The following is a 27,738-nucleotide window of genomic DNA, read 5'->3' as shown; positions in this document are numbered from 1 at the left end:
GCAGACTGAAACGGGCCTCTCTCCCTTGTTGCAATCGTCTTGAGAAATGTCTTCATACTGTTTAACTTACCAAGTGCAACTTCCACTTGGACACCACACACGCATCTCCCATGGACTCCTAAACATACATATAATTGGCAGAGGCCTCACCACTCCACTGACGGGCTCTTGAACATTATTCATGAAACTTCTGGTGCTTGGTCTTACAGACTCCTCAATAACTGACTTGACTACCCCACCACTCTCTTGGCTAAGAAGATGTCTCTCTCCGCCAGTTCCTTCCTATCTCTTTGACTCTCTTCTTCTCTCTCATCTGTCAAAGACTCGATGTCCTCAGGACTCTGATCACACGCTCTTTTTTTGCAACTGAACACTTCCCAGACAATTCTACTTACCTTCAGGCCTTAAGTAATGTTCACACAAAGACAGTCACATTTATATACCTACCATAGACCTCCCTTCTGAGTTTTGGACCCATATATCTAATTTTCTACTTGATAGACTCACTTGTAAATTCTAGAAGCAGTTCATATTCAACAAGTTTAAAATTGAACTAAAAAAAATTACAAATATACACTTACATGAGCGAAAAGATAAAAGTCATATCACACTGTAACACGGCTTAGTCCAAAAGTGGGAAAATGAGAATTCGTTTTCCTAATATATCTCTGCTGTATGTCTCATTAAATTGAGCAGTAATTCCATTTTATAACTGACAACAATCAAAGGAAGAAAGAAAACCTGAACTCCCCCGCCCTATTTCATAGAGTATTTCCTCCTTCAGTCTGGGTGTCATTCTATACGATCATTTGCTCGGTCCAGTTAACTCTGTCTCCCCAAATCTCTTCTCTTCAGAGACAGACTAAGCCCCCTCATTCAGGCAGGCCCCACCACATCTTGCCAGGATGCATACTGTGGCTCTCACTGGCCCTCTACAGACCACTCTTGCTCTCCTGACACACACGCTCTCTCCTCAAGGTCTGAGAGATACCTTTAAGAGATATCTAGACCTCCATTTTCAAGACTCTAATGTCACCATCAATCCCTGCCTGACTAGGACACGTTTCCCCTCCAGCATCGCCATCTTGGCTGCTCTCCTCCCTTAGAAGCTCCAGTTCTCATGGTTTCCTTTCAACTCCTCACAATGACCAAGATCCCTCCATCTCAGCCTGCAGATCACCACCATTTGTCCTCACCTCTTCAGCTGGCCCAGCAACTAGTCATCTCTCCACTCTCAACTATTTTAAAAGACCCCTTGTTGATGCCTTCCCAGCCTTCCAGGCTGGTTCCTTTTTCACTGGTCATTGCATTTTTCCTTCATAATACCAAAATTTTAATCTTTGCGTTTGTTTTTAAACAATTTGCATCTCTTACACTAGAATTTGAGCCCCACAATGACCTGGAATGGAACCTTTCATGCCTACCATGGTACCTAACATACAGGAAGCATTCACTATATAACTGTTGAGTAAATAACTCAACAATTCTAATTCATGTGGTTTTCCCATAGAGGTATTTTTTTTTTCTGATTAAAGATACATGTGTTAGTAGAAAAACTAAAAAGCACAGAAACATTTAGATAATAAAGATATCAGAGACAACACACAGATCGCTGTTGCTAGAGTCTGATAGTTTAAATGTGCCTTCCATGTTATTTGGGCTACTCCAATGAAAAATTAGTAATTTAGAAATGATGTCTTTACTGGTCTTGTGATGGAGATTCTCTCATATTTTTCTACCAACTTTGTTCTGTGATATCTAAAGTGAAGATAAAAATTGTACCCTCAAAATCCTGAGTTGTAAATTATTATGATAAATCATATTTAAAAATGGAGTACAAAATGCTAAGTACGCATGTATGCCAAGAGTCAGCAGTCACAAAATGGCAGGGTGCACAGAAACATAAATCTCAGAGACTTCTTGGAAACTCTTGTCACGTGGGCATGGTGCCCACCAGTGTGCACAAGACATCAGCATCTCTCCCTGGCTGTGCTTTTGCTGGGGCATTTTTCAGGAAGTAGGAACATGTATTGGTCAAGGCATGACCTTCCCCGAGACAACACTTGGACCACAGAGCAAAAGACCATCTGAGGCGTCTCTGGGAAGAACAGGTTCCCTTGCAGTCCATCTCTCCCCCAACATCCTTGTGGCATCAGATGTGCTAAGCCTGGGATAAAGAAATGTCTCAACAGCGCCAAGTCATATGGTTCCATCAGTATGCTTTATTGTTCTAAAGTCTTGATTTTTCCAGTGGCTTCCACACTCAGAAAAATAACTGGGCTTTATATTGCTTAACTGGGTACCACGTGTTTGCTTCACTCAATAATTTGGCCAGGAAATCCATCTAGTCAAGGATACTAAGTGGCCTCTGGACCTGTCCTCCACCATTGAATCAACAATACTGAAGTCAAGTTCAAACCTGAACTTCAACAGGATATATTCATGAGCATGTGAGCTTCTCTTCTCTGTTATCTCCAAGCTAGTTGCATGTTTCTGGAACTGTGGTTCTGCTTTGGATGTGACTATGATTTTCCAGGCTATTTTGTACCTTTGTGCCATGTTAAGGGTTTTTGTAAGCATTCTAATTAAATATAATTGTTGTACCTTTTTTTTTTGAGTTGGAGTCTCACTCTGTCACCCAGACTGGAGTACAGTGGCCGCTCCGGGCCACCGCAGCCTCGACCTGCTGGGCTCCAGCAATCCTTCCGCCTCAGCCTTCCAAGTAGCCGGAATTACAGGCATGTGCTATCACGCCTGGCTCATTTTTGATTTATTGTAGAGATGAGGTCTCGCCAAGTTGCCCAGGTGGGTCTCGAACCCACGGGCTCAGGCAATCCACTCACTTCAGCCTCCCAAGGCACGGGATTGCAGGCTGAGCCACCGAGCCCGGCTTGTTGTACATTTTTTAATGTCTATTAAAAATTATTGTGGTGACATGTGGGTGTGCCAATCTTCCGGCCCATCTAGTGAATTCTGCAACGTTTGCATTTGTCTTTGGTTCTCTGTGGGGAACAGTGAACAGGACTTTGGAACTTGTGATCAGGCAAGTGGAAAGATTTGAGCTACTCCATTGACTGTTTCTGTGGACTCCAGAGAGTAAAGTAGCCTCAGTTCCTTATGGTTCAACTAATAAAATAAAGCAAGGACATGAATTCCTTCTCAGGACATGAGGTCATTAAAAATCCCTCAGTTTCAATTCATTCTACAAAAAAGATACCTACACATGTATGTTTGTTGCAGCTCTATTCACAATAGCAAAAACATGGAACCAACCATGTTGCCCATCAAAACTGGACTGGACAAAAAAAAATGTGGTACATATACACAATGGAATATTGTGCAGCCATAAAGAAGGACAAACAGATTTAGAGGCAATCATACTCAGTGATCTATCACAGAAACAAAGAACAGAGTACCATGTATTCTCACTCGTAAGTGGACCTTGAACAATTATCACACCATAAGAAAGGGATTGGCGGTAGTGGGAAACTACTGGGGAGGGGATGGGATTGGCAGTTGAGGGAAACTGCTGGGGAGGGAGGGGCACACCTCATCAACAAGGGTACCTGCATAATCAACGTCTGTATACCTAACCCTGAATTGTACCCACCTCTTTATAATAATAATAAATTTTAAAAATCCCTCAATTTAGCCCTTGGGGATAACTGTAAGATCCTAGGCATGCAATTCAGAAAAAAAACCAGGTTATTTTTATGGGTTGAATTGTTTCCCCTGCACTTGATTTGTTTTAAGACCCAGGACTTCAGAAGGTGAACATATGTAGCAATAGGGTCATAGTGGATGCCAACAATTAAGAGGAGGTCATCCTGGAGTAGGGTGCATCCTAATCCAGTAAGACTATGTCCTCATGAAAAGGGAACTTGACACAGACATATGCACAGGGAGAACACCATGTGAAGATGGCCAAGGAATGACCAGAGACTGAAGACAGGTCTGGGACACATCCCTTTCTGGCATCCCCAAAAGTGTGGCTTGCCCACACTGTCATCTCCGGGTCCATTCTCCAGAATGGTGAGATAATTGCTATGTTTCTGCAATTGAGGGTGCTCAGTTTGTGCTATCTGTTGAGGCAATAGATGAGATTATAATATGAGGTCTCGGTAGTAGGTTAGATAATAATTTGGGACCTGGGAAGGCTGTGCTCACTTGAAAATAAACCTCAAGGTCCAACCTCTCAGTTCCCTGCAAAGAAACACCTCATCAGTACCAAGGGCGGTGGCCACAACTGGGAGGGAGGAACCAGGGCAACTTGGGGGTGTTCTGTGATGGAACCTGGATCCTAAAGTGCACATGTCTGCACCTGAGTCCATGATGCTCCCCAAAGCCAGTGGACCCAGGACACAGGGAGGCAGAAGGATGAAATCAGGCCTGAAAGTCTGTTTCCAGAGGGCCTCTGCAGAGCCTCCAAGGAAGCCTTGTCCTTATGAGTGTCGTTGGGTTTAACTCACCACTTGGAAAGACCATGATATATTTGATTTGGGATAAAGGCTTTCTGTCTCTTCTAAGTCTGTGGATAAGAAAGTGAAGTTATGATTTAATGTACAAAAGGAAAAATAGACAATTTGGTAGCAAATTGGTTTTTTGGATGAATGGTCTGCAGAGCTGAGCACTGAACCGGTGGCCGGGAGGCCCCGATCTGTCTCCACAGCTGAGATACACAACGATGGGAGATGACAGGGCTCTCCATCCTCGGGGTGGGGCTGCAGAAACATCATCACGGGCAAAAGCTGCCCGTGTCGACCTCTCGATGACATCTCGCGTCTAGGGAGCCCTCAGGAGGTGGATCCGCCAGCTTCAGAAGGTGACAGAGCCACACATTCTCATTAACTCTAGAGCCAGGACAGTGAGAGTGGCTGCTACATCACGAGCAGGTTTTCCCCAGGACACACTCAGCATTGCGGGTCCCTTGTAGACCATCCTGCAAGCTGTTCTGCAGAGGATTTTGGTGATGGAGGGGGGTCTACCTGCTGCTCTCTGCATCTACACGTGGTCGTGTTCAACATACACAGACACATGTGTGTGCCCTCCTGGCCCACGCCATCGTCTGCCTCCCTAGGCCTCACCCCCTCTTTTCCTCCCTATTCCCTTTTTGATTTGTGCTGCAGGGGAGGGAGTTTCTTACGCCTGAGCTGTTTCCTCGGGACATCAGGAAAATTGCAGGGGAAAAGGTCGATTTCTTTAGGGGACTGTGGGAGAGGGAGGGTCCTGGCGGAAGTGAGCAAGCCCCGGGGTCTCTTCTCGTTTACAGGGGAGGGGGCCATGCACAGTTGGCCACTCAGCTCCTGGGGTCGCCCCTTCAGCAAAATCAGGGCACAGGACTGCAGCTTTGGAGCCAAGGGCCAGGGACTGGTGCAGACATCGCATAAATCAATGCCAATTTGAAAGCGAAGATTATTTTAACCTTGGAAGGTCATTCTCTGTGTCTCAGTACAGGGTCTGTGATTTCATCACATAAGCGTTTCCCATGCCCGGCCCCCACCCCCATTCGCTCCAGCTCCAGCTCCAGCCACCGACCCATGAAGACCTGCAAACTGCATTGCAGCCCATTTGGCCTTTCCCTCTGAGAAGCTGAGCATTTGGAGGAGGTCATTACAAGACGGAGACCCGGGTCAGTGTGGGTCTTAGGAAGGTGACCCGTCTCCTCCTCCACCCCAGTGGGGTCTCCATGGAAGAGCTTCAATTGCCCCCAAAGGAAATGGAATAAGACATTCGGGAGTTATCTCCCATTAATTCCCAACTGGGTAGGAAGCCTCTGAGGCCAATTGCATTTGGGACAGGAGCTGTGGCCTCTCTTTTCCACCCAGTCCTGTCCCAGCTCTGAAGTCACACTTGGCACACATGGGGCTAAATACCTGCCAGCCTCAACCTGTAATCGCCCGACGCAGCTAGAGTTCCTCTACATGAGTGAACAGCTAAGTCCAGGGTTCTGATTTGCTACTAGCAAGACCCTCACCTGGCCACTCTGGGCAGTCCTCATTAAAAAAAAAAAAGAATATATATATATATATCCTTAATGTTTAAAAATGTACATTCTTAACTTTTGACTCTAAAATATAAATGCTCCATAGATCTTCATTTAAGGGAAATCCTACTCATCAGCAAGATAAACGATTTCTCGAAGTAGTGTCAGGAGACCTGTAAAGACGTGAGCTCCAGAAGTTTTGCAAAGGATGCAAAACCGAGTAGTTGAATGGCAACTTGTGCATTTGATACCAAGGGTGACAGTAATGCAGTTCCCCTCCATGTTCTTTCAGCTGACACTCTGACCCCAGAGCCAACTTATTCTCATTACTTGGAAGCACTTATGGTAAATCCTATCTTATAATAGCAGGTGTCATTACAGTGATGAAACTTAGATATGAGTCAGCTGACTGCTTTTCACTTGTGCTAAGCCTCAGTATTCTGAAAAAGTTAGCGTGGTTTGTGGTTTTACTAAAGAAATGTTTAAAAAAGAATCTCAAAATATTTCCCAAACATTCTTCCTAATATGATAATATCTGGAAAATAAATAAACGAGAGAATTTAGGATAGCACCACTATCTTAAACTTACAAACTTCCCACAGAGTTGATTTTACATTTATCAACCACAAATTATCTAGATCATTCTGTTCACCTTACTCTGATGAAGGAGAATTGGGATTTTTAGAATTGCTTGCCATTTAAAACTTTTTTTTTTTAGCACCTGCTATCTTTAAAACCTGAGCTGGTACACAGGGTCTTTTTGGGATTTCTAAACAGAGAATAACAACACAGTCAGGGAGGGGAAACAGGAGTGCAGAAAAGAAAGACATAGAGGGAAGTGTTGTCAGTATTTCCTGTGGTGCCAATGGGGAGCTATTGTGTACATAAGAGATCCTATCTGTGGACAGAATGCCTAGCATCAAGTGGTCAGAACCTGGAAATTTGTTATTGAATGATGAATCCATCATGATCCCACCTAGACCTTCCAGTCTTCCTTGGCTGCCAAAACGTATCCTTGTTCTGTTACACTTCCTTGTGACATCCAGAGCAAAACTCCCTGCCTTCTGACACTAGATACTTCCCTGTCACATTACACCTATCCTTCTTGTGAAAAAAACAAAAACAAAAATACCTTGGGGAAGTTAAAAATGGCTCCTCTCAAAAGATGGGGACTCCCATTCCCGACTGATGGTACCTAAATATTGGCTTGGGATTTTGGTGCAGCACCTGTTGGTTTTGGTAAGAAATCAATCACTGGTGGTGCTGTTCTGAGCTTCAAAGTAGCAAATCATTTCTCTCTGACCTCAGAGAAGCCAAATAGATGATATTATCAATGGTAGAACACTTTTTTTTTTTTTGGCCTTAACAAACTTTGAACTAAACTTTCTTTTTTTAATTCCTAAAATTAAACCTGGGTTTGTAATAAGATACTGAACAAATACTTTTTCAATTTTTATTTTTAAAAACATAGCTTTAAGCATAGAAAGATATTCAAGATCATGTATCAAAGTCTGAGTAGTTAGGAATCAATAAGTTTATCTTTTAGAAAATACAGTCACATAAAATCGCTATATGTTATAAACCGTGAAAAAAATGTGTACCTCGTTATAATGTCCACCAGGAGTGTGTTGTATTCCTTGTATTCCAGGAGGTCCCTGTATTATAAACAAATCAAAGACAAATAAGTAAACATTTATCAAAACAATGTGTGTTTAAACACTATATCTAAGAATTCTTCAGACAGTAAGAAAAAGGAAGTGTCTGTTTAGTCAAATGTTCTAATTAATAGGGAATTACATAGGTATTAACTTATCATCAGGTTCCTAAAGGTATTTCTAGGTTAAGTCCTGCATGAATCCAAAGAGACGTCATAAGTGGGACCATGTAATATTTTACCAGAAAGTCAGTCATCGGCATATTCTTTCTTAAAAGAAATTGCAGGGTTGGACATGGTGGCTCATGCCTGTAATCCCAGCACTTTGGGAAGCTGAGGCTGGCAGATTCCTTAAGTCCAGCAGTTCAAGACCATAACAGACAACATAACAAAACCTCATCTCTACAAAAAATAAAAATAAAAATAAAAATTATCCAGGTGTGGTGATGTGCGCCTGCAGTCTCAGCTACTGAAGTGGAAGGATCGCCTGATCCCAGAAGGTCAAGGTTGCCATGATCCATGATCATGCCACCACACTCCAACCTGGGCAACAGAGTGAGACTTCAACTCAAAAAAGAAAAAAAAAAAAGAATGAAAGAAAAAAATAAATTATACCCATAAGACTCTTCCAGGGAAAAGGTTATGGCTTCAGTCTATATTGGCACTCCCTATAGGGCTTTGGCCAATTTGCTATAGAAATGTGTGTCCCCACATGTTATTAACTAAGAAAATACAGGGAAATTTTATTTTTCTATTGCTTTATCCTTTTGAATTGGTTGTATGAAAGTGGGCTGACATGAACTTTTGGTCCAGGAAAAGATGTCTGCTATAAAGTCTTAGACATGGGAAATTTAAACACTGGCAGCTCTTAGTTGACCTGGAAATATTCACCAAGTTCTGCTGATTTTGAAGAGGATAGGAAAGAAGTCAAGACATTTGTCTGTCCCTAAAGCTTCTAGGAAGCAAGGAAAGGTTTTCCACGTTTCCAGGGATTACATTTTAGGGAGAGGGCTGTAAGAAAAATAGGAAACTTAGCCTTATTTTAGATCATGTGGTTCAAACCAAGATAGATACATCTGTCTCAGAAAAGAGATTGCATATTTCACCTAGGTCTGGAAAGCTAGTAGGAGAGAAAAAAAACACAGAGGCAAAGTTTGGAAGATAAGACTCAGAAAGAGGATGACTGAGCAAATCAAACAGCCCCATCATAGAGTATTTTCAAAAAGGGAATGAAAGCTTTGAAAAGTGGACAAAACGTTTAAGGAATAATCACTAGCTTACTCAGAGATACAGGTAACACCTTAGGTATATAGAAAAGATGGATGTGGGTTAACATTTACGCCAGGTGATCCTCATGAGCGGCTCATGACTGAAGAGCTCTTCTAATATGACTCCTTTGCAATGTGCCACCAAACAGAAAGGCCACTCGAATGTGGTGATGGATGCTCCAAAGCAGGTCGGTATAATTCTGGGGAAAGTAATGGGCCTTGCGAGTAATGGTGATGACTATGATCAGAAAGACAAATGATGCTGTTACCTTGTTGAAATAAGAGCAGAGCTAATGTCGGAAAAGAATTCTCATGGTGTTATAGATTTTTTTCTGTTGTTTTTTCACCAGCCAGCTTTGGGTAACGCATGCTAGGTCAGTTAGATGAAGCAGAAGAAAGCACTAGTTGAATTGGGGCTAGGGGCACAACACTTCTAGCTAATAGTGTGCAAAATCACATTCTTGACGTTCAGGAGACATGAGGCTCCACACACATTGACCTTCCTTCAAATTAGTAATGAGGCAAGGGGGAGTTTTCTCTTGTTTTTTTTTGTTGAAGTCTCACTCTGTTGCCCAGGCTGGAGTATAGTGGCACACTCATGGATACTGCAGCCTAGACCTGCTGGACTCAGGTGATCCTTTGGCCTCAGCCTTCCAAGTAACTGGAACTACACCTGTAGTTCTACCATGCTCAGCTAATTTTTTTTTTTAACTTACTGTAGAGACAAGGTCTCACCCAAGTTGCTTAGGCTGATCTGGAACCCCTGGACTCAGGCAATCCTTTCACTTCCACCTTGAAAAGTGCTGGGATCACATTTCAACATGAGCTTTGGAGGGGACAACATCCAAACTGTATCAGACCTTTTAGAGACTGGTTATCCACCCACAGAGGATAGCTGTATTCCATAAACACAGTGTCTATTCCTCATCTAGGATCCCTGACCTTGCTGCTGTTGAACTGACCACTGGGGATGCAGTGAGAGAACATGGAGCTCAGTGCAGTTGCTCCCTCTTGCCTCAAAAGCAAGAGCCACGAGGCTGTAGAAGCATTTGATGCTGGGCTCAGTGGCTCAAGCTGTAATCCCAGCACTTTGGGAGGCTGAGGTGAGTGGATTGCCTGAGCCCGCGGGTTCGAGACCCACCTGGCAACTTGGCGAGACCTCATCTTTACAATAAATAAAAAATTAGCTGGGTGTGGTAGTGTGCACCTGTAGTTCCAGCTACTTGGAAGGCTGAGGCGGAAGGATTGCTAGAGCCCAGCAGGATGAGGCTTCAGTGGCTGGCAGCGGCCACTGCATTCCAGTCTGGGAGACAGAGTGAGATGCCAACTCAAAAAAAAAAAAAAAAAAAGAAAAGAAAAAAGAAACATTTGACGAGGTTATTCAGATATTCACAATGTTAGTTGACCCATACGAGTTACTTCTACATCTTCATATGTTGCGTTCTTGCCGTAAAGGGTCATATCCACAAAGCAGTGCTCGAAGCTAAAATTTTAGGTTCTACCAGTTAGTCTCATGACAAGCATCTGTGATGATATTTTTCTTTCAGTCATTGGGATGTTTTGACTTTCAGTGACTTTCAGTGATACAGGGACTTCCAGTCACTGGGTACCACAAATTCCAAGTTTAATGTAACAGAAGTTTACTGTCAACAATCTGCTCTGCAGGTGATACTTTACACAAACTCTCCCCAAGGCTGGAGGAGCCCTGCAGAGACTGAAAGGAGACACCAGTGGAGTCTTCTGGAAGTCTACCTCAGTCAGTCTATTGCAGTCAGGGTAGCAGTGACTCATTTGGTTGTCCTTGAACTGTCAGACAGAAACAACCTCAACAAATATAGCGACCCTAGGTACACCCTATGCATAGAAATGGCAAGAGAATCTGGTCAATTATATAGACCTTGGGCTCTTGCAACTATTGGCTGTCCTAAAGTCACATTTCCAGCAGATGTGCTATTTTCCATCTTCTATTCTGGTATGAGACGTGGCTGGAGAAAAAGCAAGGAGCTCCTTGTTTCCAAGTTTAGCAAGAGCTGTCTGTCTTGTAGACCATCTATTAGCTCCTAGGAGAGAATTTAAAATGTGTGGTATGTGACAGATCTCCCGGCATCACATGGTGTTAGTAGATGCTGCAGACACTGGAGAGGTCACTTTCTCTGCGGGTTGCATTTATAAGGACCCATCAGAAAGACACTTTGACGACCCAGTAGAAGAGAGAGGTCCACTGCAGAGGGTGCAGCAGCCTCGGTTAATGCTCTCAGGACCTCTACTAGGAAAACCAGTTGAAGGTTTACGGTAAAGGAAAAATGTCTAAATGTCTCACTCATAACAGTGGCCCACAACAAAGCTGTACACAAATCCTGGCTATACAATGTCTGCCTTTTATGGATCTTTGTTTCACGCTATGTGTATTGGACTTGGAGAACCAGGACATCTGGATGAATATGATGAGTAACAGTGTAAAGCAGCTAAGATGTGAGAATGAACTCCAGGAAGACGCATCTACTCAGAGCCTGACTGTGCTCTGGTGTGATTATCTGAGAGGGCTGTATACCTTGTGTGGGTAAAGCCCCTGATGTTATTTCTTACTGCAAAGACCAGCACCTGGTGGCAAAGTGAATTAAAGCTATACGCAAGTTGGGAAGTAGATATTCCCAGGTCCAGTCTTAGCAGTACTTTGGAAGTTTTTGGTTAAAATCTTGATGGAGGTGGGAAGCAGAAATGTCACAGAGTCTGCCACCTGGCTTGTCAGAGTATCATGCGAAAATGAAGGGCTGTTTGCAGTGTCACCCTCTTGGTGGTTGTCAGTGTAGACTGAATACTCCCAGAGTTCAGAAGTTGGAAGAGGTCTCTGTTAAAAGTCATACCTCCTTAGTCCTATGCTCAGCTGTGCTCTCATGCTTTAGTCAATTCATCTGGTGTACTAGCCTCAGGGTACCACATTTTTTGCCTTTTCCCTCACTGCCCTTTGCCAAAAGTCCTCTGCACAAGTTGAGCTCGAGGCTTTTGGCTCAGCCTCTGCCTGCCCTGCATGCAGGAACCAAGACCTCCTAGCCAGCACCTTTGACCACTCCGAGCCTCTCTCACACTATTTTCCTTTCTCCCACTTCTCTGAAAGCACCTCTGAGTATGATCGACTCCAAATCCATCCAAGTTGCTACAAAGTCCATATATTTGTCCTTCTTTATGGCTGCATAATATTCCATTGTATATATGTACCACATTTTCTTTATACAGTTCAGCTTTGATGGGCAACATGGTTGGTTCCATGTTTTTGCTATTGTGAATAGAGCTGCAACAAACATATGTGTGTAGGTATCTTTTTTGTAGAATGATTTGAGTTCCTCCGGGTATATTCCCAATAGGGAAATGCTGGGTCATATGAAAGGTCAATTTCTAGTTCTTTCAGAAATTGCCACACTGTCTTCCAAAGAGGTTGCACTAGTTTGCATTCCCATCACAGAAACAAAGAACAGAGTACCATATGTTCTCACTCATAAGCGGACCTTGGACAAGTATATAAGAATGCGTTTGGCAGTAATGGGAAACTGTCAGGGGAGGAAGGTGGGATTGGCAGTTGAGGGAAACTGCTAGGGGAGGGAGGGGCATACCTCATCAACAAGGGTACCTGCATAATCAATGTCTGTATACCTAACCCTGAATTGTACCCCACATCTTTATCATTAAAACAAAAAACAAAAAACAAAAAAACCCTCCTACTCTGTAATTCTGTTGACTGCAGTTCCTTAAGCTGCCTGGAGGCTATGCACAGTGCCTCAGGCATAGTGCCTCAACCTCCAAGCTCCTCCTGGACTGGTAAATACATATTTCCAGGTTACACCCAATTGCCTTGGGTCTGTGGGTCTGCAATTGGGTTCAGGAGCAACGTTTGAGACACTGAAGCCTCCACGGAAGAAGTTGCACTAACCAGCTTCCTTCAAGGATGCTAATCTGTAGCCTTGCTGTAGGTACAGATGGAAAGCTTGAGGCTGGACAGTTCTTCGGATTCATTTTCCAGAAACATTTTCAATGTTCCAGCTTATAAGAAAGGCAGAGATCAGTAATTATTTTTCCCTTGATATTTAAGGAAAAAAATCATGAGGAAGCCTGAACTCAGACATAGGAATGGTGAGATGAATAATGATTGAAAAAGCCCACGTCAAGTAAGTTTTTCTCTCGTTCATATTCCCATCTACAACACACTACATGTGACTTAGTAGAGCACATCTGAATGAACTGTTGTGGTCTGTGTACATGTCTGTCCTGTCCATTGCTATGAAAACTTCTTGAGGGGAAGGAGTTTCATCCTTAAACTTATCAATACAGGCTCTGGTACCTGGGAGCTTCAACTCTCTTCCATTGCCCGGCGTCAAATGTCTGCAGAAATCAGGAGGATCATGGCTTTTACAAAAAAAAGTCTGTGGGGGAAAACCAGTGTATTGTTTGTTGGTTTTGGTTTTAGTTAGAAATGGTATAAAGGGTTTTCTGCCTCCAAATTTGCAGAAGTCAAAACCAACATATTTAGCTTAATGTAAGAACCTGGTTAATTAATTGAAAGCAAAGCTATAGTGAGCTCCAGTTAAGTAGAAAGAGCTTGTGGACAGACTTCCCCCCTCCCCCCTCAGAATTACAACGTATAAAATTGTCCTATTACTCTGATTAAAAAAAAAATCAATAATGCTTTTTAGGTAGAAAATATTTGAGAAAGCAGTTTCTCTCCCTCTCTTTTTAAAAAAAGATCCTTGCTCTAAATGAAATTTTTTTCATTGTCTCTTGGAATTTAATTACATAAGTTAAACAGATGGAAATTTATAGTGGAATTTTTTTTTTCTGAGAATGCTTCTGCTACAAGTTTTTAGTGACTAAGGAGATGCCAACACCTCCCCCCCCAAAAAAAATTGCTAAAAACTTTTAAATTGTAAAGTCTGACTCCAGAAGCCAGGAAAGGATTCAGTAAGTGTTTATAGTATGTGTACCTTTCAACAGAGAGATCTCCAACTTTCCTATTGGGATTAAATGAGCCACCCTACAGAGCATGGCTAGATAGTTTACATTAAGGAAATTTTAAGATCCCCAGGAGTAGATCTTTCCCTCTGTCTCTGCATTATGGCTATAATGCCCTGAAAAAAGCCTTCTTTACTTGGTTTAGGTTTTTATCATCAGTTCAAATGCAAACGTTCCAGGGGACTGTAAACACTGTTGCTTTATATTCACATGGCTCAGGATAATTCTAAAAGTATTCGCACCTGTATTTTCTTGGATGACAGGGTTATTGTGACTGGAAAACACATCATCTTCTTTGATTCTCATAATAACTAAGTGAGGTGCATAATGTTAGATTTTCCATTTGACAGATGGGAACACCAAGAAGCTTCTCCCAAATCACATAGGAAATACGTGGCACCACCAATTCCAAAGTCATCTCACTCGGGTACATTCCTGTGAATTGACCCTTCAAATGTTCCCTTGACCAGTCTGGGAAACTTGGCAAGACCGCAACTCTACAATAAATAAATAAATAAATAAATAGCCGTGTGTGGGTAGCGCATGTCTGTAGTTCCAGCTACTTGGAAGGCTGAGGTGGAAGGATCTCTGGAGCCCAGCAGGTTGACACTGGGGTGACCGTGAGTGTGCCACCGCACTCCAGCCTGGGTAACAGGATGAGACTCCAACACACACACACACACACACACACACACACACACACACACACACACACACACACACAAAAGTTCCCTTGAGCAAGGAGAGCAGGACAGGAAAGGAGGAGGATGAAGGAGTGGCACCCAGGGTGCAGGGACCAGAGAAGACAGCACCCCGAGAAGAATGGTGGCCAAGACCCTGCAGGAGCATCTATCTACACCAGCACAGGCTGAGGCTCTGAAAAGGGAAGGTACTTCTTCTGAGCGAAGTACTCAGGTAGGGACAAACTCAGGGAACGCTCGGGCAGCAGGGCTGATCAGAAGGACATATTTAGTTCACGAGCAACACACATGAACACAGTCATGAACATGGGAGTGCTCGCATCGTGAAATTGATGTTTTTAGACATGTTTGTTCACGTTGAAAATGGAAGTGAATGAGTTTTTCCAGACAACGAATACATTGATGTATCTACCTAGGCCAACACTCTCAGATGGATGAAGTCTCTCTACAACGATTTGAGCAGTGGGAGGGAGAAAGAAGGGAGAAAGGGAGACAGAAGAAAAAGGTACATGTGGATGATGATAAAAGATTTAGGAAGATGGTCAACCCTTTTGCCTTGAAAATGGTAGGTCCAAAATCCTGGGAAATGAAGACAAAAATGATGCGAAGATGGCAAAGAATGACAAAGTGGGGCAATAATAACAATAATATTAAGAAATAACAGCAGTTACACTTTGAAAGTAACAACTCTGTGGTAGGTACTTATAATCACTGCATTCAATTCTTAAAATAATCCAGTGAGGTGATGTTGTCCTTATTTTATACACACACAAGGTTAATTATCTCACCCAAGTTCATAGTAGACACAGCTGGGTTTCAACCCAGGTCTGCCGGACCCTGCAGCCTTGACCTTGTAGCTCTTTTCCTGAAATTGCCTCTCAGTGAGAAGAGTGACAGGAAAATAAAATATCAATCATCTTAAGGCTGGTTTGCAAAAGTCAAGAAGGACATTCTGCAGTAAACAAACAACAAACAAAATCACAGGATCCCTTGAGGATATGCAGAATTGCCAAGAGACAAGCAAAGACAGGGCTGTGGCATGGTGTAGATAAATAAGCATTCGCAAAACATAGATGCCAAGAAACAACCCAGAGCAAAGCAGCCAGATGGGAAAAGGTAAGGATAAGAGAAAAATGACATGGAGACACAGAAATATCTAATCATGGGGGCTCAGGCTAGACAGAGACAAGGAGAAAAGAATACGCCAAGTCAAGTTGAGAAGGAGACAAAAGTAAGTCAGCGATCTCAATCAGCATATTAAATAACGTTTGAGTCCAGTAACACCAAAAGAAGGGTAAAGAGCCTTAGCATTTATGAGCTGGTGAGAGAAAAGGAAAAATACAAGTGATTGATGGAAGCCTAGCTAACCAAGAGGGTATATTGTTTGGGGATGGTTTTGGTGCATGGCGACTCCTCTCGTATGGGCATGAAATTGCAGCAGACAGTTGTGGGAAAGTTGTCTCATCGTACAAAATGAAATATCCTTCCCCAAGACAACAATAATGCCATTGTACTCTGTTGCGGAGGAGAGATCTGTGTATCAGCATTGTGGAACTCTGATGGGTTTAAGTGACACAACAATATGAGAAGTTAAAGCATTTGTCAAGGACGTCTTTTGAGGACGTCTCCCACAGAAGGTAAAGGCAGTTTGAGTGGAAGGCAGCAGTGACATGGTTTTTCTTGGTGGATGTATGAGAATTCTGAGCAGTGCTGTGATGCCCGGTGTTCCCTTGTCTCATACCTGCACCATGCTTGGAAGGATCTCACGCTTTCGTTAAGTATCTCAGTCTAAGACATGGCAGCATCCCTGCTTCACAGGTTTAGGGGTGGTGAGAGTACAGGGGAAGGGTGGTGTCAAATGCAGCATCCAGGTCTTGAATGGGAATCCTTCCCATACTCCACATTGAACATTTTTCAAGCTCGTTCCCCTAGGTACTCCAGGCAATGCTCCCGTGAGCTGGGCTTGTCTGCATCTGGCTTGCACCCTGAGCAGCGTAATTGAGGGAACGCAGGCATAAGCAGCCTATGGTTGTGTGAATAAGCAGAAAGCTCAGTGTGTGACCTGATTGTTTTCCAAAACTGCACAGTTCCTGGTTTCACTTGTCATTTCAGAACAGAAGTGGGAGGATGAGACATGACAGTGAATGAATTCCATGGGTATAATTAACCCCTTTCACAAAAGCAGATCTTCTAAATTATGCTATGAAACACAGAGGTTTATAACACTTTATTTTTCAAGGCAGAAAAGCATCATTTAAAAAGGCACTTATTTTTCCAGCTATCAGCCTAATTGGTAGAAAGTCTACTGGCTTACTGATAAACTGGGGCATTTTGACTGGATTTCCATGGCATGATGGTTAGAAAGAAAAAAAAAATCCCTCCCTAATGCTGCCATTCTGCTGATCCATCCACAAAATGTTTCATGCTTATCTCTCCCCAGTATGTCCTGCAAAGGGAACAATACGATTTGTCAGCTTTCTGCACCATCAGAAGCCACAGGGATCTTCAGAGCACCATGCTACCCACAGAGGTGACATCAGGGCCCAGCGCAAGGTGGTAAGAGCTAGGGCATGGAAACTAGCCACAACTATGCCTTGGAAACAGCAGTGCCTCCGTGTCCTTGTCTGACCATGGGTAATTCTCAATGTGCCACCCTTGTCTGGAGGAACTCCAGTCTCCATGGACCCCCGAGCAGCCTGTAGCTATCTGAGCTTTGAGTTCCCACTGACTGGAATTGAGTGATAACAACCACTCTCTTTAAAAGTGTTGGGAGAACGTCAGTGCTTCCAGAGCAGATAAAAAAAATGCAATGTCTGAGGCACACTGCTGAGACCTATGCTGGCCAGGCTGAAGGCACCGACTTACACCAAATTCCATAGAGGTCAGAGCAGGTGCAAGATTCCAGTAGTTGGGGACATTCCAGATAGCTCTGAAAAAATGCAAAATGAAGAGTCTGTAGGTTTTATTTTGGCGCGATTGTCATCTTCACTTTCTTTTTTAAATTTTTTATTTCTTGTTTTTTGAGTTGGAGTCTCACTCTGTCGTCCATTCACTTTCAACTCAAATGTGTGCTGTCAAAGTTTCCCTCTGATCCATGGGTTATAAATCTACAAACAATAACCTACAGTGATAGATATCTATACCAAGGGTGCCAAAAACATGCATTTTGAGAGATGTTACACATATATTACTTTTAGATTGCCGTAATCAGAAGTGTCTGGACGCTGATGACTTTGAGCACCTCTTCTAATAGCAGAAGTCAAACGTGGCTTGTATTCATCTTTTGTTATTGGTATATATCAAGTGTTACAATTTTAATACAATTTTTTCCTTTCTGAAAATGTGTATACTTTTTTGGCACTCTCTGTAGATAATAAACCTACAAATGATAAATCTACAAATGACAATCCTTGGCTCATTTGAACCTCATGGTTACAGAAAGTGCACTCAGAGAAGTTCTAAAAAAAAAAAAAAATTTTAGTTTTAGAACACCTAGTCCCATTCCACAAAAGATTTCAGTTAAAGGAGAAGATATTGGTCAATGGAAAGTAATAAGTGATTTTGACCTTTACTAATCCCACAGAATGGTCTTCCGGTTGTTTCAAAAGAATTGGAAATATTTTAAGCATGCTGAAAAGTACAGAAAATATTATGATAAATGTCCATGGGTCCATAATCCGATGTTATCAAATATGAACAGATTGCCATATTTGCTTTACATCTTTTTGCCTTTTAGCAAAACCGTCACAGATATAACCAAAGTCACTTCAGGTCTTACTTTCTGCCAAATTCCCTTCCATGTTTTAGGCTCCCTGGACAATACTAAAAAAAAATGTTGCCTCTTTAGTTACATAGTTTCTTTTTGTCTTTTCTTTGGCTGCACCAAATAATTGTCATGGTTGTGCAGAAAGAATTTACTACAACAGATTGAGCACCGTTCTTCCTGTCAGGGCCTGGAATTTTCTTATGATTAAAATGCACACCATCTTTTCTCGCAAAAAGTTGCAAAGTTCCACAGCAGTAACTCTCACAAAATTACACTGCAGTACCAGTAAATACTGTATGAGGTCCTTTTGAAAACTGGGTCACCAAATGTAAGCTATAAGATTATTTAGAAAACACTTCTGCTTTTCTGAACATTACGGTTCTAAGAAATCTGATTGGCCGTTGACTTCCTAAATATTAATGCTTACCTAAGACAAAGAAGTAGTGTTTAATCCATGCACTGTCACAACTAACTACAACTAATCCTTGACCGTATAACAAGGATTTCAAATATTCTGTCTCATCACTGCTGTAAAGAACACGTGCGGGCCCAAATGTCTAAAGAGTTGGTTTCAAGAACATGATACAAAATGAAAAAAGTAGTCAGTGCCTATATGAAGATAAAATCCCTTTCCACCAGAATGTAACCACAATTAGTAAAAAAAAAAACAAATTTAGGAAGTCAGAAAGTAATCAAGAATGTCCCACTGCTGCTGTTCAGGGAGGGGGTGGGGGAAAGGGGGAGGAAGAGAGAAACAATTAGGAAACCAAATCCAAGGGTTATCTTTCAGAATCTCAACCTGATACCCCCAGCTGCCTCACAGGCATGTCTACGTGTCCTGTGGTCACAGAAGGTGACACTGGAATCTTAGCAATGTTGGCAACAGCTGTCTTGTCTGGGACCATTACCCTCGCGGGGGACAAGTGGCGATAAAAATGATTAACTGGCATGTCTCCATCTTTCAGGTCTTATGTGTGTCTATATTTTTAAATCGGCAGAGGTCATCTTACTTTTTTTAAAGAATGACATTACTATGCCCACTGACTGAAGCAAATTGTTAGGTTCATTATCTCTGAAGATATTGTCACTACATGCATGTCCTTTGGTCATTTAGTAGACAGAAGAGACTGAGGTTCTTTGTTGAAAGGAATACTTGGACATGACACAGCCCTGGTCAGTTTGAGGCTTTAGAAGGGATGGATTAAACACCCAGACATGGATTCCCACCAAGACATGATGAGCCTCAAGACACACAGGAGTCACATTCAGGGCATTTTAACGAGAAAGCAAAAGCTTCAAGGAGACATGTTTGTTGTCTGCTTTACTCAGCAGTCCCAGTTGTGTTCTGGGGACACACACTTGCTTTGGAGGTAGACCTGGCTAAATGCTAGAAACAGCAGCTTTGCACTTTGAGCCCTCAGTGCATAGCAGGTAGGGTTGGACACAAAGGGACTCAGGATGAGAAGAGCGAGGGAACTGGGGAAGGCGTGCAGAAAGGCGTCCACTCTGTGTTTTGGGGGTGTGTGCTTTCATTGCTATAGCTGTTTGTTGGGCTCAACCTTCAGCCTATGGGAAAGGGAGCATCAGGAAAAGATGGACTCATCTGGGATGAATTTCTCCACCTTTAATGACAAATATGGCATCCAGTGGATTCTGTCAAGATGGAAATGAAATGGGCTACAGTCAAAGCTTGGTCAGCTCTCTTGTCTTCTCTCAGTAAATAAATCTATACCCCATCTACTCAAAGACCAAAAATGATGGGTTAAACATCATGCCCTCTTCAGAATAATTTGCTTGACTCAATTGGAATAGTATTTTTAATACATCAAAAGAAAAAAAAAAATCAAACCACCTCAGATGAAAACGCACACACAAGACTAACAAAGGGAGATGTGTGTGGTGGGTTGTCTCACAGCACTTGGACCTGGTCCTCACCCTGCTCCGCCCCACTCCCCCTCTTCCAAGGCCCAGAACCTCCTGCCACAGTTCCTCTCTTGGTTCCTTCATGTTTATTGAGTACATCAAGCTTTCCCCAGCCCAAAGCCTTGCCTGGCCTAATGTTTCTGACTGGGAAGTCCTTGCCCTGGCCCTCTCATGGCCCACTCCCTCCCAAGGAACATGGCTTCCTCCCAGGACCACTTTAATGATGCTTCTTTCTTCCAAATCATGACAGCATCGCCCAGTTTATCCCCCAGAGTGCCACAAGCTAAACTGAAATTGTTTTGCCTATTCAGTTAATTGCTTATTAACCATTGCTGTACCCATCATAGAGGGTAAGTTTTTAAAGTAGGGACTTTGTCATTTGCTGTTGCTTTGATTTTTTTTTTTTTGAGTTGGAGTCTCACTCTGTCATCCAGGCAGGAGTGCAGAGGCATGATAATAGCCACCCCAGTGTGGACCAGCTGGGCTCCAGTGATCCTTCTGCCTCAGCCTTCCAAGTAGCCGGAACTACAGTCATATGCTACTGCACCCAGCTAATTTTTATTTATTTATTTTTATTGTAGAGATGAGGTCTTGCCAAGTTGCCCGGGCTGGTCTTGAACCCATGGGTTTAGGCAATCCACTCGCCTCAGCCTCCCAAAGTGCTGGGATTATAGGCTGAGCCACTTTTTAACCACCATGTATTCACTGTTTGTGATGGTGATTGGCTATCACATCTACAGATGGTTAATAAGAGTTTTTTAATCAAATGGATTTACTTTTACTTATGGGTTACTCTTTTGATTATGTAAACTGATGTATAATCATGACCTCAGAACTCTGCAATGATTCATGCTTTAAAGGTAAGAGGAGTCCTACGCTGAAGTTAAAATTAAAATAGAAACAACATGCTTATATGTGTTTTAAAGCTGATTGTTGCATTAGAAGAGATGGACACGAAGTGAATTCCCGTAGAACCAGTGCCACAAGGTCTTCTCAGTGTTCTGGCATAGATGTGTATTTTGGAACTCCATGAACCAAGGAAAGAGTCTCACCTCAAAAGGGCATCAAAGTGAAGTTGAAAATGAAATAGCATTTATTTTAAACCATGAGATAATTATAAAGCGCAACAAAGTCCTGGAAATGAATTTTGAAAAATCATGTAGATTTCTAATGAAGCCTCAAACTCTGAAAATCGTCCATACCTGTGACACCCTCCAAAAAATGTGCGGCGTTATCCTTTGCCTAGTGCTTCCCAGTGGGAACAGTAGAGGGTGCTGCTGCCTCACGTTACACAATTCTTGGATTTCTGTTTTCAACCTAAATTGCTATGCTCAGAAATGTGACACTTTGAGCCCACTGCTCAATTCTCTTACTGCAATAATGAAACAATGCACAAAAACAATACCAGAAGAAAAAAAAAAATGAAAGAAAAGCAAAAGGCTTGCCTGTACCAGGAAGAAATAATAACACATTTAAAAATGAATGTGGTTTTTAATAGACGCTTTTTACAGCGAAGATAAATGAGGAGAGTTAATGTCTCACAGCGGGCTGATTCCCACTGCCTTTAATGGCTCATTAGCTAAATTCTCCACCTTCTCCCGCCTCAATTCCAGCTGCTTTTCTCTTTCCTAAAGAAACCAAAAGCCAGAATACTTTGACATGAACAAAGGAGTTCTGAGTCCCATGATCGCAACCCAAGTCCACTGTTGTCCATGGTGTGTGCTACTTGGATAGCTGGAAGGGAGGCTTCAAAAGAAAGAGGAGGTTTATGAGAATGGGGAATGGCAGTTAAGACTCAGAAGACATCACAGCTAACGAGTGCAATGGCTCTCAGATCACCATGAACCAGCCCTACAGGCAAAAAGCAGGCTGCAAATCTGAACAGAAAAAAAAAAAGCAACACTGACTTCTTAGACCTGGCTGTTGTGATTATCTAAGTCAAAACAACTTCTGTAACTCTTTAAGAGGGGAATCACATGTCGAGGGTAAGTATTCCATGTGTAGTATGATCTTTCCTTTCAGTAATTCAGTGACAGACATGTCAGGTTTTGTTAACTGAATTTTGGGGAATTTGTAGGAGAAAAAAATGTGCTGGTCCACTTGCAGATTCAAGCAATCTCTTCTGTCTACAATGGGAATGGATGTTCAGAATACTAATAGACGTAAGTTGCATCTGGATAGAGCCTTACATTTAGAGGAAAGTTCCTCCACACACATTTGATCCTTCTAATGTGGGAAGCAGGTGGGGCTGGCACTATGATTTTGCTTGCAAAGAAGGAAATAGAGACACGGACACGTCAAGTGGACTGTTCCAGAAAAGGTACGTCAGGAGGAAGATTCAGCCCCCACTGTCAGCCAACTCTGTCTTGCTGGCCTGAGGTGGGATAGTGCCAGGAACTGGGTGCAAAAGTCAGACAATGCTCTGTGTGCAATGTTTGAGAAAGGCTGATCGCAGTTGGGTTGTGCCTAGAAGCTTGTCTTTCACATCCTTGGTCTAGCAGAATAAAGGCAGTATAGGACAAGTTCTTGGGGTTGAATTCCGTCTCCCCGTACACATGTGTGACTTTGGGTAAGTCACTTGCCATTCGTAAGCATCACCTACCCTACTATAGACTGAGGATGACTTCTACTTCTCAACACAGTTGTGAGGGAGCTGTGCTGGAATAAACTCTGGCCTGTCAGTCCTCTCCCGGACCTCCTCTCCCGGACCTGCTAGCTCAGTTGAGACAGGAGATAACTAGAGAAAGGCTAGGCAGACAGACAGGCTGGTCTTCTGGTAATAATGTAGAGAATTCCCTCTGGTAATAATGTAGCGAATTCCCGGCAAGCCTCTCAGGCTTAGCATCAGTAAACAAGCTTCCTGTGAGCTTCTCAAACTAGAGCTTAAGTACTCACTGCTGGGATCCAGAAGCAACCAATCAGTTCACCATTAGGCCCCTACCTCCTGCCGATTGGCCCTTAATACTGACCAATCAGACAGCTACAGCTCACAGCTAGTGCTAGCCAATCGGCTTGGATTTAGGGCTATATAAACACCAGGCTTTCAGCCCCAGATGGACGACCCTTTCAGGCCCCCTCTCTGAACTAAACTTGAAACTCCTGGAAAGCAAGGGTAGGGTCTTGACCATTTCCAAGCTTCCACAGCAGGCCCTATGTTAATGCCTGTGGAACTGCTGAGCCGTGTGAATTAGGAACAGTTAGATTTTCTTAGGAGCTCAATTTTTAAAATGTTAGTTGTTAAGACCTGGAGAGGGGAAGGACTGCTTTTGAAGTAACCTGTTCATTTCTATCCACTTGGGAAATGAGAGCCCTCTTTCTAAAGTGAATCTTTTTTTTTTTTAGAAAAATTAAACGTGGAGGTGGCACAGAAAGGTGGGGGAAGCCAACTATTCTGCCCTTCTCCTGATGTCATCTTTAAGCTGCTCTTGAGCAGGATGAGTGCCCAGGAGTTTCTAGTGCATTCTAGTGCGCCCACCATCAACTTAGCCCACAACACGAGCAACTTAAAAACAGCCCAGAGCTGACGAAGGCCACATCTCCGTGAGGCTTGATTAGTACTTGTGCTGGAGAAAAGACCTTTTAGTTCACTGGAGGGATTACCCCAGAATCAAAAAGACAAAGAGCACCCATAAACCAGAGTTTTGAAACAGAAAATGAACTGGGAACACAGTCTAAGATTTTTCTTTAAACAGAAACTAGCCCATGAATAAAATCTTCTGGTTTTTTGCACAGATTTTTCCTTATTTCTTTAGTCTAACAAGTTGGGTATTTTGTTATATTTTAAAGTTAATAAATCACTTTTCTTTCAAATACTGTGTGCTCAGGATTTAATGAACACTGTGTGTAAGACCCATAGCTGAGCTTAAATTCCAAATCTAATACTTGAAATAAAATAAGCACCTCTTTCCCCCAAACACCCTGGCAATAAACTAAAACCTGTAGAATTGAATATTATAAATCCTATCCGACAGTCACATGTTTCTTAATCTTCTAAATTCTCCAGTAAACTCATTTGATCTATAGTTGAGGACTCGTTCCAGAATTCGGTGTAATCCTCTCCTCTCCTAGACATTTGGCAAGCTTGTCACAAAGGCCTCCACATTTAAATTCTCTTTTGAGACAACAATTATCCTGTCTTAAAGCAGCATCATAGGGTTAGAAAACTACATGTAGGTCTAATCTTGCCTGTTAGCATTCACCAGCTTTTCTTCTTTAAAGCACAAAACAAGTGTTGAAACATCTTACAATGTGTTCTCTGTTTCGCCAAAGAAACTCAACCTGGAATAAAAATCAGCAAAGCCGATTCCTTTAAAGACTGGATGCCAGAAGACCCTATTCATGCTTCCTTACTCCCTCACCCTCTACTGCTTTTATGGTCAATATCAGTGGACAACAATGCATTACGAATAGGACAACCCAGTTAAGTGGTTAAAGCAAGATGAAACCAATGGCGAGACAACGATCATGTTCCTTTTTCCATGTGTGACCATCCCAAGAGATACCTAAGGGGCTGGATCTGAAGTCCCCTTGTGGTGGTAGAAGGTGGTTTTGGCCTTTAAAATGTCATTTATCTGGCCTTCATTTTCTCATCTGCAGAGCACGCTCATTTGTTTACTCATTGATTAAGTAGTTAAGAACCACATACTACAAGCCAGAAACTGTCCTCGGCAACAGTGACAAAACAGAGGTTCAAAAAAAGCCCCTTGCAGTGATCAGACAAATGAGGAGAAAAGTCCCAAGGCTGTGTGCCCTAGCTGTGGGACGGTCATGGAGGATGACGTCCTGAGTGCTGACAGCGCCAGCATGTGCTACACCGGGGATTTATCTGGGCTGAGTCATGGGGACAGAGGAAGGCTTACATAAGTCCGTGGGAGAAGGTTGCAGGCCATGGCATCTTTGAGATGATAAGGGACGATTACACGACAGATGGCAGAAGAAGGAAGGGCACAAAGGGAGATCCCAAAGACTCATAAAAGGCAGACCACGAAGAGCCCTGAGGGCACGTGAAGAGTGGAGAAACCAAGCCGGGCTCAGTGGCTCAGCTTGTCATCCCGCACCTTTGGGAGGCTGAGGTGAGGGGATTGCCTGAGTCTGCGGGTTCGAGACCCGCCTGGGCAGCGAGACCTCATCTCTACAATAAATCAAAAATTCAGCTGGGCGTGGTAGCGCATGCCTGTAATTCCGGCTACTTGGAAGGTTGAGGCGGAAGGATCGCTGGAGCCCAGCAGGTCGAGGCTGCGGTGGCTGGGAGTGGCCACGGCACTCCAGTCTGGGTGACAGAGTGAGACTCCAACTCAAAAAAAAAAAAAAAAGTGGGGAACCCACCTTTCTGGAAGGAAGGAGAGGTTTTAAGTCAAATAGTTTTAAGATATGTGAGCGTTTTATGCTTCCAAACCAGTCTGGACACTCAGCATTAGGCTGTATGACCCAGAGGTACGGCTCCACCAGGAGAAGGTAGAGGCTACAAGACCAGTCCTCCATGGCTTCAAAAGTAGAGGCACGAATTGGCAGAGGCCTAAATGAAGGCCATGGCCGTGAACACAGAGAAGAGGATTCATGAACTACTGGGATGAAGAATCGACATGATTTAGGGGCTTAGATGGAGAGGATAAAGGAGAGAAACAAACTTAGAAGTATTTATAGAGTTTAGTTGGGACATGAACTTTCGTGGAGATACGAACAATGGAATGTATGAGCCCGGAGCTCAGGAGAAATGTCTGGGTTGAAATTTTAAAAATGGGATTCGTTAATTTAGCCAACATACAGGGGGCAGAGGGAAAGTTGTTGGTGAAGGAGACAAAAAGATGGTCCCAGACAAGGAGGAAAAAAATTAGCGTCACTAAACCTAGCGAATAGAGCATTTCAAGGAGATAGCAGCCAACAGCGGGAACTCCTGTGTTACGGGGAAGCAAAATGAACCTGAGAAGGGCGTAGAAGACCCAGCGACTCAGAGGTAACTGGTGATTATGGAGAGCACAGTGTTGGTGGAGCACAGTGTTTGCTTGCCTCAATACTCCAGCAAAGTCACAGAGAGTATCTGGAAGATGAACTAAGATTGCCATTTGATCTGACAATTCTGTGGTTCCCAATGCATCTGTTACTATGGTGGGCTGCAGAGTTAGCGGAAGTGTAAGCAAGAGAATCCTTTTCTGGAAGCTTGGGTTAAAGGAACCAGATCAGCTGTCCAGCTAGGACATCTTTATAGTCCTTTTTTAGCAACAAAACCGTATGAAACTCTACTAACAAAACCATTGGTTGTCAAGGAAGATGGATACGCTTCCACAGATGTCTGACTTACTACCAGGATGGATGCTAAGAAGTTGAGAAATGGTGCTCAGGGACCTTCATAGCAGGACTCGGCTACTAGGACCCTCAGCTCAAGGATGCAGACACTACATGCATCCCTGTCTCTATAATGAAGAAAGGTCAGTGAGACACAGCGGCCAGCCTCCCTTTCCTCTGGGTTTGTGGGATGTGGTAGGGGTGTAGGGAGTAGGAGCCACTCATTCAAGTGCTGAAAGCAATCATATAAACAGAAGAAAGAAGGAAATTATTACCTAGGCAGTAACATAACCCTTGGGTAAACACACATAAATAAGTAGAGACTGTCCAGTGGGACAGTCATCTTGCTGTTTACTCACAGGCGGTCCTGGGGGTCCCGGCTTTCCTGGGGGTCCTGGCTTCCCTCGTCTTCCCTTGAAACCAAAGAAAAACAGATAATAAATGCAGTGGTTTCATTTTATTTTGACATAAGACAATATTAAATGACAATATTGAAGACAGTAAAAATGAACAGGTTAAAAAACAATTCCGATTCCATATGGCTTTTAAACACTGATGAATTCCAAGAGGTGTGGGCCACTTCTCAAGGACTGTGATGAGAAATGTAGCAGCTGAAATGAGGAAATCCAACTGTTAGCAGCACCCTGCAAATGCTGCCTGTCTCAATACTCCAGCAAAGTCACACAGAGTATTTGGAAGATGAACTGAGATTGGCATTTTATCTGACAATTCTGTGGCTCCCAATGCATCTGTCACCATCAGTTGGTGCTTCTCAAAGAGGGGTCTGAACCCTAATGTGACAGGTGTTACCTGAGATGAGACTGGGTGTTGAACATGCATCTTTCTGGGTTCATTGTAGACCTAATGTTTTAGAATCTCTAGGAATGGGCGCTGGGAATCTGCATTTTAAACCCCCTTCAGCTTCTTCTGATCCTCAGGAAGTGTGGGCAGTACAGCCCTAGTACCACCATGATTACATATACTGGAGGAAGCACTCAGCTGGTTCCTTTCTTCCCTTTGAGTGGTGAAGCTGTGTTATACAAGAGCTAAAAGGTATGTCTCTTGCATATTAATCTTCATTGGCACCGAATATTAACTCTCCCAAGTCCACAACCAGCCAAATTCCAACAGCAAGAGTCAGAAAGATAAGTTTGTGTTCA

The 27,738-nt window shown here is 43.0% G+C and overlaps 1 protein-coding gene across 1 annotated transcript in view; it reads right to left on the bottom strand.

Annotated features, from left to right (window-relative positions):
- The window catches only part of COL19A1 (collagen type XIX alpha 1 chain), a 333,729-nt gene that overhangs the window by 85,856 nt on the left and 220,135 nt on the right, over nucleotides 1-27,738 (bottom strand). The window contains exons 15-16 of the mRNA XM_008061721.2: nucleotides 26,938-26,991; nucleotides 7,585-7,638 (exon numbers count right to left, since the gene is read on the bottom strand). Of these exons, the coding sequence (XP_008059912.1) occupies nucleotides 7,585-7,638; nucleotides 26,938-26,991 (108 nt within the window). The remainder of the gene's footprint in view (nucleotides 1-7,584; nucleotides 7,639-26,937; nucleotides 26,992-27,738) is intronic.

This window comes from Carlito syrichta, unplaced genomic scaffold (genome assembly GCF_000164805.1).
Source record: "Carlito syrichta isolate Samal-C Ts95f unplaced genomic scaffold, Tarsius_syrichta-2.0.1 Scaffold305546, whole genome shotgun sequence".
NCBI classification, from domain to species: domain Eukaryota; kingdom Metazoa; phylum Chordata; class Mammalia; order Primates; family Tarsiidae; genus Carlito; species Carlito syrichta.
Note: the sequence above shows the minus strand (reverse complement) of the source record. Positions and strands in the feature narration are given on the sequence as shown.